The sequence below is a fragment of the Gavialis gangeticus genome, unplaced genomic scaffold, assembly GCF_001723915.1.
Source record: "Gavialis gangeticus isolate Ggan-Ray unplaced genomic scaffold, GavGan_comp1, whole genome shotgun sequence".
In the NCBI taxonomy this organism is placed as follows: domain Eukaryota; kingdom Metazoa; phylum Chordata; order Crocodylia; family Gavialidae; genus Gavialis; species Gavialis gangeticus.
Window position 1 is genome coordinate 7040978 of NW_017729011.1, and position 11891 is coordinate 7052868.

Genomic DNA, 11891 nt, shown 5'->3' on the forward strand with positions numbered 1-11891 from the left:
ATGTATAATTAAGGCGAAGAAATAAACTTTGACCTGGAGTGAACTGCTCCTGGGTGCAGTGTCTGCACGTGTGTCCAGGACAGCAGCAATTTGAGGCTGGGCAGAGCATGCCTGGGCTGGCAGGGTGTACAGGGGAGGGTCAGCCCTGGGTTCTGGGGGGGCAGTGTCAGGCTGTGGAGGGACCGGCTGGGGCGTGAGGGTGCAGAACCTGTAGAGCTGTGTGGGTAGGTTGCAGGCAGGAGCCTGGTCCCTCACCCAGTCACCGTCTACGTGTGCATTTCAGTGCAGTTACATACTCCACCGTAAGAAGTTGGGGACAGTACTATCCTAAGGCAGAGCTAATTAGTTTACTGCACCCTAATACTGGTGCATGTGTAGGCACTGATGCTTTAATGTGCCACCAATCTGCTCCACAGCAGAGGGGGTGGCGCAAGTACGTACCCTGAGGATCTTCAAAAGGAGACTGGACACACACCTTGCTGCGCTTATTTGATGCCAGCAGTCTGCAGAGCAGGGGGGCTGGACCCGATGATCTCCCAAGGTCCCTTCCAGGCCTAAACTTCTGTGACTCTGCGAACACCTCACGACGCACCCATGATGTATGCAGCGGTGGCTCTCAACCTTTTTAGACTCAAGCACCCTTCCTTAAACTAGAAGTGTTCCTTGGGAAAATCCCAGCTCTTATTTGCATTTGTTTATTGACCATGGAAAAAAGGCAGGTTTACTACTGCTGCAACGGCCTCCGGGCTGGTCAGGATATATTTAACATTGTGGGCTCCTTGAAATCTCTGGGCTGAGCTCGTGACTCATCTTTGCCTCCTAACTGTGCTAAGTGGCACAGCATCCTGGGGCACTCTTGAAAGGATCTCAAGGCACCCCGGGGTGCTGCAGCACTTTGCTTGAGAATTGGTATGTGCATGTGTGTGCGTACGCAATTCCACAGAAGCCCTCCAAATGCCTCTGAGATCTATCCGTCCGTCTGCATCCATCCTGGCCCATGACCCGCTGCAGAGCCTTCCTCGGGCTCCCCTCCCCCTCGCAGCAGCGGCACGTGCTCCTGGCCGTATGCATCCTTGCTGCTGGGCGCCGCCATGACACTGTACGGACATGGAGGCGCATCGGGCACCGCCATGACTCCGCGCGCATGCGCAGCCGGCTCGGGTGCCTCTCCATTGAGAAGAATGAGGGGAAGCAGGGGGAGGAACAGGCGCGAGGAGCCGCCGAGGGGCGGGGCTACGCTCCGGGGCTCCGGCCATGGCCACAGTGGATGCCGAGGTGAGTGAGAGCGGCGGCGTCCATCTACCCCGGGCGGGGGAGAAAGATGGGGGAGCGCGCAGTGGTATCGCCCTGGGCCCGGCAGGTTCCGTGTGCGCCGGGGAGCGGGGCGCGCCCCCCCGCGCTGTGGTTCAGTCCAACTCCTCGAGGGAAGAACGCGGGCGCTCCTGCCATTGTGTGCGCGGGGGGGGGCCCGGGACTCTGTATAACTCACACCCCTCCGCGGCTGCCCAGTGGTATGGGCCATGCCGGGGCCGGGGCGCGCGGCGGGAGCCCTCGCATGCAGGTTCCGGGGTTTCCCCGGGTGCAGGCTAGCCCAGCCGAGCCGGAGAGGGTCCTGGGCGCCCCCTAGCGAGGGGCGGGGGAAGCGCGCCCTCCCGGCCTGTTGGCCCATGCAGGGTCCGGGGCTCCCCGGCTCGCATGAGCCATGCAGGCTGCGGGGTCCCTCCCACGTGCGAGGGACGAGCCATGCAGGGGCCCGGGCCCGGGCTGCGGCTGGGCATGAGCTATTCAGGGCGCGGGGCTGCGCCCCTGCATCCCTGCCCAGCTCCCTGGCCTGGGCACCACGTGGTTGTAGGCATGCCACGAGCCACGCGTGATGTGGCCCCTTGGCGCACACTGTTCGGTGTCTGGGCGCTGAGATGTGACCAGATTTTTTTCTCGCCACCTCTTCCACTCTCGCTTGCAGCCAGGTCTAAGTTAGCACTTCCCAAACTTGGCCTGATTCTGGCGCCACGTCCTCAGCAAGGCCCCCTCGCTCCCAACCCCCGTGCCATGACCCTCACCTGCCAATGTTGCGAGCCCGTACGGGGGCTGCTGGTTTGGAGGTTGTGATTGTGTTTCCACTGGGCTCCACGCGTGGGGCCGTAGCGTCGCGGGGGCTTCCTGCCCGCCTGCTGGGTGCGGGGCCTCGGCGCTTGAGGTGAAAGAAGGATGGATGTGTCTCATTTTCTGCTGGGCGTGGAGACCTGCACGGCGGTGGGGAGCGCTTGTATCCGCTGACTGTCCCCGCTCCCCACGCGGTTAGGGACAGCCCGAACGCCAGCAGCTGCCTGGGACTGCCAGGTCAATGTTGCCAGCGAGTAGGTGGGAGGGTTTTGTGCCAGTCCTCTTTTGCCTGCTTCCCCTCCCCCCTGAAATCAGCCTCATGTTTCCCTTCTTCCTCAAGGTAGCCACTGAGTGCCTTCTTAAACTCGTTAATCAGGCAGTGATGCTTAGCTACTGCCTCATTTACCCTTCCTACAAGGCACCTTGACATTTTGGAAGGATTTTTTTTTTTTTAATTTGTATCCGAAGCCAAATTAGCCAAAATTAATTCCATATCCAAGGGTCCAGTGGCCCTGCTACTGGCTAACATCCTCCACCTGCACCTGGGGCTTCAGATGTTTCCAAAACCTTTGGCGGGCATCCTACTTGCAGGCCCAAGCCTGGAGGCTTGGGGTTCGGATACCCCCGAGTTTTGCTTGCCCTTAGCCATACAGCTGCAGGAGCAAGCAAGGGAGGAGACTCGGAGCAAGCATGGGAGAAGAAATTTTGGAGGGATGCACTTAAATATAAAACCAAACCTCTTTCTTCTCAGTGCGGTAAGCAAGTTGGAGGTGTTACAAAGGAAATGCATTTTCATTAAATAGGTGGTTTCTAAACAACGCAGAGGAAAAGTAGTTCCAAAAAACCTCCAGAAGTTAGAACCTTGCGCTGACACACGGGAACAGTGGGCTGCAGGAGGAGAGAAGGCAAATTTTTCTTTAGTGAGAACAACTTTTTGGGACCAAGGGACTTCATAGGTTACCAGGAAGCAAATGCCTTTGCAGGCTGGTCTCTGTTGATTGAGTGTGCATCCATTGGTGTTCCTTTCACTTTCCTTTTGCCTACTTGGCAGAAGTGGGTGCAGCTACCACCCCAGGGTAAAGCTGATCAGGGAAAGGTTGGGACGTGCTTTCTGTGGGAGGTGGAGTGCACTGCAATTTTTCAGGGGTCTGTCAGTGCAGTTGGACTGTACAGCTTCCAGCCACTAAGCTTTTATTTCTGCTCAAGGTTCGCATGGATATAGTAGTTTGAAACGTGCTGTTTCTGGAGGGTGAAGGATTATTTGATCCAGAGCAAAAATCCCTGAAGAAAATGGTGTTTGCCAACTTCCCTGATCCCATAATGGCAATTAGTCATATGATGCATAACTCCAAGTGTCCCCAAAGGTTATAAAATGAAGCTCAAGGTATCCCATTAAAGAATATAAACATCTCATAGAGCTGAGATGTCTTTTTGCTTGCTTGCCATCTGAATGAAAAGCCATTTCAGAATGTGTTACCTTTTTGTACGTCCACATGCAGGTTAAACGGTAGGTTGCAACAGGGTGAGCGGAGACCCTTCACAGGCCAAGAACAGCACTGTAGATTTATGTGTGAACAAAATGCACATAGCTGTCACATACCGATAACTCCATAGCTACTGAGCGCAGTTAATGATCAACATCCTCCAACAGGTTGGCTGCACCTTGCATTTCAGGTACACAGGAGGATAGGCTGTCACCTTTTCCAGCTTGCTGTTCTAAAATTGCATGGAAAATGTTATGCGGTGGCAGAGAAATTTCAGCTACAAGTGAGATGAGCTACACAGATGGCAATGTCAGCAGATCTTTGTATAGCACTTTGAAGGTACATCCTGAATTTCTTTATGTAGGCAGAAGTCTCTTTGATTTCCGTGGGAGTTCTGCTCAAGGGAGGATGCTGTGTATTGGATTTAGTCATAACGGCAGTTCAGGGCCTGATCCTGCTACCGTTGCTCTTGTATAGCAATGCCTGTCAGGGGGTGTGGTATTACTCATGCCATGTGACATAAGAATTAGCAATGCCATCCTTTTATCTGCCAGCTCTGTGTTGAGTTGGTGCTGCCTGGTTGCAACCAAGGCAGAGGTCTATTCTTAACACAGCAACTCTCAGCACACGGGTTAGTCACACACACTCACTCACTCACTCACTCACTCTTTTTAGGGGAAATCTCCCAAGGGTCTGGCTGAGGTCTGTTCCATGTGTAATTTTCTGAAGAGATATTGAGAAACACTGGTCTAAGGATGCTGGCAGTGGAATTTGATGGGAGGGAAGAATCATGAATTATTTGGTCCTTTCAGATCAGTCCTTTCTTGCTTTTCTCCCCCATCTCAGTTCCAAGAAATTAACAGACCAGATTTCACTCTCATTTGCACCCCAGGAAAACACATTGAAGTCAGTAGGGCTGCAGCAGTTTGAGTTCACAGCAGAATATGGAAAACTGATGCAGTTCTGGTGTAAATATTCAGCAGCTGAAATAGTGAAGCAGAGACTGGCATCCTTTGATCAGTCTCTATGACTAGATGAATTGACAAAGAAACTGGGTAGCATAAGGAAATGATGTTGTATGGTCAGAAGAGTCATAGTTCCTTCCTTTATCCAGAGCTTAGTGTGCTGGATAGAAGGTGTTTCTACCTCTGCCTTTGGGGTGTGGAGGGGAGGGAACAAATGTGTACCTGGTACAGCTGTGGGAAGTATCTACACCAGCTTTTATGAGCCTGTCCATTGTCTTGAGCTATTGACGATCTGTTAATTTCAGATAAAAATGCCTTCAACCTGTCCTGCAGCTCACACCTGCTGGAGAGCGGAGGACCATAAAGGCAAGCTTCTTGTCCAGTGATTGTTATCTTGTGTCAGGTCATTCAGTTTTGTGATGTGGCAAGTAGACTGTGCATCCCAGTGAGTGGTTGAGTTTCCAGTTGATCAGCTGTCCTGTGAGTGGATAGTTGGACTCTCAGCTGCTTCCGTTGATGATTTTTACTGGTAACAAGTGCTTGCATGAGTTCAGTTTGGTTCAAGTGACTAGGATGATAAAGGTTAAAGTTTGGGGGCCTGATTCTCCTCGACTTACCCAATATTAAACTAGTGTAGCTCCATTGAATGTGATGGTGGTGTTCCTCATTTATATTACGGCGGATCAAAGAATCCAACCTGGGGTTTGGGCACCTTTTAAAATAGTAGTTTGGGGTGAGTTCTGTTGCACTATGCAGGGCCCTCAAAGCATGATAGCCATGTCCCCACAAGCAGGAACGTAGGTTCCCCAGGGACAGATAGAAGCTGCACATATTTGTGCCACTGCTAGTTGTCCCTGGGAAACGCCCCTGCACTGGTGCATAGCAGGCTGCCCCAGGTGGGGGGCCAGCAACTTGGCTGGCCCCAGCAGCGTTACCTGGGGTCCTGTGGACTTTTCTGTGCTCCAGGCATGCAGGTCCTGGCTGGCAGCTGGAACGTAGCTTTGGCCGGCCAGGCTCTGGTTTTGGGTGGTGCACACTGTCGCCACATGCACCATGCCGCTTTTTTCTGGCGTGAGTGTTTTTTTGACACCAGCATCTCCCAGGGTCAAAAAACCTGCTAATTAGCAGCACGGCAACCACCTGCATGTGCAGTAGTTTGTGGCCCTGCAGACAGGGCCACAAGCCGCATGTTTGCTCATCTGGATGTGCCCTATCTGTGTCCTTAAGGGTCTCTGTAGCTGGATTGCATCATAACCACAGTGACTCTGGAGTGGCTACATCCCTCCCAACATCTGTGCAGGTCTGCACTGGTTTGCTCGTCAAGACATGTTTCTTTCAGGTCTGTTGATGACAAGCTGGTGGCCTGCCTTTTACAGTGTACTGTTACCAACAGGTTCTGCAGTTTTTCCATCTCAGATGAGTGATTTTGATGCGCGTAAAAGCAAGGTGATTTCAAGCACTTTCTTCCAGGCCCCAGTGCTTAGCTACAGACCATAGAAGATGCACAGCTTTGAAGAAAGCAGCTTTTCTTTTTTGACATGATAATGAATTTTTTTTGTCATTTCCCCCCTCCCATAGCTGTCTGATCTGTACAATCCTGTTCCTGCAGATGCAGCTTTTCCCCTGTAAGGTGAACAGATGACAAGACAGCTCTGCAGGGCCAGATTTCCCAGGGTGCACTACCCAGAGTTGGGGCCAGACCTTCCAAAGATCTCAGCACCTGCCAGCTCCCAATGTGGCCCCAATGGGCAGATTTTCAATAGAGAGCACTCAACATGCTGAGCAGTTCTGAAAATCTGGCTCATGGCGCTTACACAGCCCTGGCTTTGATTCCTGCTCTCATCTCCTTAGCCAGCTGGTGCTGGGAGATCTCTAGGCAGGCCCCTGTCTTGTATTGTTAACTCCCTAGCAGATTAAGGGAGCCAGCTGTAACTGGCCCCAGTGAGCTTCCTGTTCACTGGGTCCAGGCTGGAGGGAGGATGCTGTGGTAGGCCATTAAGTAGGCCCATAGTGATCATGGAAGGAGCTCTGGACTTAAGAAATGCCCCTGAGGTATCAGTTTGTAGTTGATTTTCAGTTCTCCCCCTTTTCATTTTTGCAGGCGAGACGATCTGCGGTTCTTTTAGTCTGCCCTGTTCTGCCTCCTTTCTCACTTACACTTGCTGGCTGGTATTATCAGGATCAGTGAAGGGTGGGGTAATTTGCTTTCCCAGTGCCATAACTTGGGATAAGTCGGTTGCTTCAGGGTTAGTTAAAACATGAGCACCTCTTTCTTTTCCTCTTGCACTTGAAGGCCATAGCTTGATGGCCAAGGGGGTGTTTTCTTCAGTTTTATCTAATTTAAAGAACTAGCAAACAGTAAGCCTATTTGAGCTCGTGTACACAGATTGAAAAAAAGATTTTCAATTCATTTGGCCCCACTTCTAGGATAAAACTTGGCCAGGGAATCTGGCTTCTAGCTTTTCAGCCATGTGCTTTTCCTTCCGGGGTTGAAAGATAGATTTTTTGACTATATGCAGGGAAGCATGTCATCTTCATTTTAGCAGGTTTAAGTAAACCCTAAACTCTTTTCCAAGGCTCATTTTGACCTGTTAACATATGCTAGAACACCACGCTTTTTTGTCCGTTGTAAGATTTTACCAAGTGTTAACCAACATGTGATAAAAAAAACAACAACACCTTTTCTCCTACTGTGAATCAAGCCAAGATAGAAAAAAGCACCTCTGTGCCGGTCAGGACAGCACCTCGGGCTTGGTCTACACTGAAATGTTTTACCGGCATAGCTTTTAGTCTAGGGTGTACTATTATTTTACTGTATAGTGGTAAAAGCCCTAGTGCAGGCATATTTTACTAGAAGGGAGGTGAAATCCTGCTATAGTTTATTCTGCTTCCCAAGCTGGAGGCTTGGTCTACGCTTGACAGACTCAGCTATGCCAGCAAATCTGCTAGGAGTGTGAAAAAATCACCTTACAACTGACATCACTCTGTCAGCAAAAGGCCTACTGAAAACATAGTTATACCAGCAAAATAATACTTATTCCATTCAGGGAATGGGAACCAGCTGAAGTTATGTTAGTAAAAGAACTCTTTTGCAGGTATAAGCGACATCACCCTTAGGAGGGTTTTGCTGGTTTAAATCTGGCACAAACCCTTTAAGTGTAGACAAGCCCAGAATAAACTACTAGTATGGGCACTTTTTATACTAGTATGACTGTGCCCATGCTAGGAGGTTTTTGCTTTAATTAATACTTTCTAGTAGAGACAAGCCCTAAGAAGGACTGTTGTGCCCTCTCATCAAGTGAGAAATGCTCCTTCAAAGGACCCTTACAAATACTCCTGGGCCCTGCAGTCTGCTTCTGCCCCAAGTGGTTTTCTTCAAGTCTAAATCTGAATGTGGTTTGGTTCCACTGGGTGATTTGTAGCACAAGAAAATGTCTCTGTGTTACACTATATGGCAACGACTGCATGATGCAAGCAAGTATGGCAGGGGCATCAGCTATTTGCATGGTTAAGGAACTGGGTTGGCTGAAGATGAGCTGTTAAATAGTAAATCCCCCCCTTTCAGTTTTTCATCTCTTTTGCAAGGGGTGTTTCTCAAGCACAGCGGCAAATGGTGGCAGTTTAGGATAGAAGGGGAAGACCAGTGGACCAGGATGTTAAAGCCCGTATATTAAGGTCTGGGTCTCTGCATATTAATAGTCTCAAAGAAGCAGCATGCAGTAAAGTGGAGGAAAAAGGCTGAGGAAGTGATTTTCTCCTTCCTCCTAAATTAAATTCAGATTGACTTTGATGACTAGGATTATAGTAAGGTAAGTGTCTTATGCCATTCCATATAGACCAATGTAAAACAATGCAAGTAGGAACAAAGGTACAAAAAAGGATTATTGCTTCTCAGGTCAGATGGTGCAATGCAGAGGTCGTGCATTTGGGGTTGATGGTGGATAGAACAGCCAGAACAAGCAGGACAGCGTTTGGGGCAGAACAGGGGCAGCTACAGACAGGCACATCCGACAGCGGAACAGCGTTTAGGCTGTGATTAACAAAATTAAGGGGACAGCCAGACTTCTGCGCGAGGAAAATGAAAAGGAGTGGGTAGCCAGAATTACTCTGATTTCGGCTGGACCAGAAGCTTAGGGAACACAGGAGTGGAATGGGGCCATCTCAGGGAGCAGCTAATTGTGACTTAAGGGAACTCAGAAATACTCTGTATTTCGGGCCTGCTTAGGCTGGGATAAAGGATATTCGCGGACACAGTAGCATTTGTGTTCTAGCTAACACAATTAAAACTGGTGTGTGCAAGGCAAATTGCACGTTAACACATGTCAGAAAGGAACCCTAATCTCCCACTAGGCTTCACCTTACTCTGCTAATGTGTTACAATGCAGTTAATGGTGTGATCAGCTCTTGTAGTATTTGGTTTTTTTTTCTTTAAGCCTGAGTTTCTGGAGTCACACAAGAAACTAAGCTGCCAGCTTCTTTTATTTCAAAGTAAATTTCTAGCTTTCCTGGTTTGAGAGAGAGCTTGAAAATGTGATCCTCAGAAGCATATAAAACCACACCTTTACAACCCTAATTATTTTAAAAATGATCTCCTGATTTGCCAGGTGTTGGGGGGTGGGGGGGAGAGGGACGGCGACAGATGGGGACTGGGTCCTGGTTTTTGGAATACTTGAGGTTGGTACTGTAGAAGTTGTCCTTTCTACAGCAGAGTTTCTACACATTCATTACAACATTTTAGCTAACAGGTTTAATCTCAGTGTAGATGAAGTTTCTGAAAGTGTGTCAGTGGCGGTACCAAAGATGTATGAACAAAACTGGGATTTTCAGATGACCTAATGGGTTGGGGTGTCAAACTCCCTTTGACTTAAAGGGTGTGTCTTCAGTGTAGAGTTATCAGCCCCAGGGTTACCCTAGTGTGGGTGTGAACTCCCAGACCCAAGTTACTGGGTCCTCCATAAATTGTCCTGAGCATGTGGGGGGGGGAAAGTGGGATCATGGGAAGGCATTGGAGGGACATCAGAGCTCAAGTAGACCTAGCCTCCATCTTTACCAAACAGTGGATGGCTTACTAGTCTAAGTATAAGCACAACCTGGTGTGTAGTCACTTTCTGAATTTCACCAGAAAGCCTGGGTCGAAAGCACCATTGGACTGAGAGGGTTTTGTGCTAGTGGGAAGGCTGTTGTGGCAACGCTCGGCGTGAACCCATGCTAACTTTGTTATGAACCCTGGATGGGAGCTGGATGCTCAACTCCCTTAAGATTATCAGAGAGGCTTAAAGGAGTCTGGGGATAGGAAGTTGATGGGTCTTTTATGTACGAAGGATAGATAACAGATTGCATGCTGCACCAAAGGCGGCCAGTGTGAATGGTCTTTAAAAGGTGTTAAAGCAGTATGTAGTGTCTAGGAGACAAACTTGTTGAAGGCCTGACTGCTGTGTACCTCTCTTGTCCTATTATTTCTTATATAAAGATGTTGAGCTTACTAGAACATAAAGCTAATTATAAATAATGTATTAATTGAAGACCGTTGTTAATAATTGATAGATTGAATCCACATCTAAATGGCTTTGTAGAGAGTGCCAGGCCAGGCTGCTGAATTGGTGATTATGGTGTGAGGAGGTTTTAATTGCATGCTAATAAAACTCAGGCTAATTCACACAGACTGTGTCTTAAGTGTTAAAGGAACATGACTGTCTTGTATGTTAAATTTGCTCAGTGGCCTTAGGACCAGGTGAAAGACATTTTAATGCAGTCAAGTTGCTCAGTTTCAGTTTGGTGCTGACAAGACACTCTTAAAGTAAAAACTCTCCAACTGGGTTGTTCATAAGATATATTATAGGATTTGGAGACTTCACTTCAAATTTTACTTCAAATATTTTAACTTCCCTCTAAAATACTGAGGGTTAACAAATAACACTTATTTAAAAATGGACTTCATCTGCATGAAATTGGGTCCAATAGTTTGCTTTTCCTTCTGTCCCTTCACATGAATATTAACATTGACATAGTAACATGCTGCCAGTATCTCATGAAGGCACTCCCTTAGAGCCTTTTCCCTTTGCTGGCAAAGCCTGTGTCCTAGAGGTTTGTGTACTCGTAGGGAAGGAGAGAGGAATGGGCAAGTTTTCTGTTCCTTTGTATTTCTTCTTTAACTAAAACGGGAGGCAGCAGCACTGTAAGCAATCTTGCATTATGTATATTAGCTGGAAACATTTCTGCTTTGGCTGTGAAGAGTGTGTAGAGAGGTTAACACAGTGTCCAGGTTGGATCATGTGAAGTAGTGGGGAAAGGGGATTTATTCTTTTCTGTTGTTTCTTCAGTCCCTGGCAATAGAGCTCCTTGTCACTTATGAGCTGAATTGAATCACAGTTGTAGCCCCAACAGGTCTGCTTTCTCTTGGTATCCGTGTGCAGTACAAAAGTGGTGCTTTCTCCCTCAAACTGTTGGAATTGGTTCGTCCAGGATTTGGACGGCACTCCCTTCTGCACAGAGTACTCTTGGTGCCAGTTACCTGACAGGTCTAACCTCCTGTCTGTTGTAGCATGATGCAGGTAGCAGGGTGCTTTTAATCATTCATGGCTCTTTTTGGTGCACATTGAACTGATTCCTTTCCAAAGTTTCTGTTACTACACCAACAATATAGGAAAGCTGTTTACAGATACCTTTTACCTTTCTCATACACCCTGAAGTATTAGACCAGAAGTTTACCAGTCATCAGAGGATCAAGGTGCTGTTTACTAAAGCACACTAGTAGGTGTACATATTGGTAGTAGTAGTAGTACTGTGGTTGGTTGTTGCCAGAGACCCCAGTCAATGATTAGGACCTGCTGTGCTAAGTGACTACCTAAAACATAAAGATGGTCCCTATTCCAAAGAGTTTGCAGTGTAAATGTATGACTTTATGGTCCAATATTATCACCAGTACAATCTGGTTGTAAAGAAAAAGGTTGCACACTTACAGGTGATCTGATGGGTTAGGTACTGATAAAAGACAGAAGATATAGGTTAACAGTCTGCCCTTTTATGGCTTACAATCCAGGACACAAGAACAAACACTTATGCCGGTGACCGTCTGGCTACCCACAACAGGGCAATGTAGTTTCTTGTCTATACTTTCTGATGGGACACAGGAATGGGAAAGAGGCTGGTGCACAGACTGGTAGCAGGTTTTCTTGGATTTGCTTGGTTTTCCCATTTTTACCTCTATTCTCTATCTATACCCTTTGTTTATACATGACTTATTCTAACAAACATTATCTGGTTGGTTTATTTAAATGTCTTTGTTGAACTGATACTTCGGGAACCAGGCTGAACCAATTTTTGCTGGCCTCAGGAGATG

General features: G+C 48.1%; 1 protein-coding gene across 2 annotated transcripts in view; it reads left to right on the top strand.

Moving 5' to 3' along the window:
- Positions 1 to 1159: 1159 nt before the first annotated feature.
- Positions 1160 to 11891, top strand: part of EHMT1 (euchromatic histone lysine methyltransferase 1) — a 187024-nt gene continuing 176292 nt past the window's right edge. Inside the window, exon 1 of one of the 2 annotated variants that reach the window (XM_019510475.1) lies at positions 1160 to 1275. In XM_019510475.1, coding sequence (XP_019366020.1) covers positions 1182 to 1275 — 94 coding nt within the window. In that variant the 5' untranslated portion in view covers positions 1160 to 1181. The remainder of the gene's footprint in view (positions 1276 to 11891) is intronic. The other variant, XM_019510473.1, reaches the window with a different exon arrangement.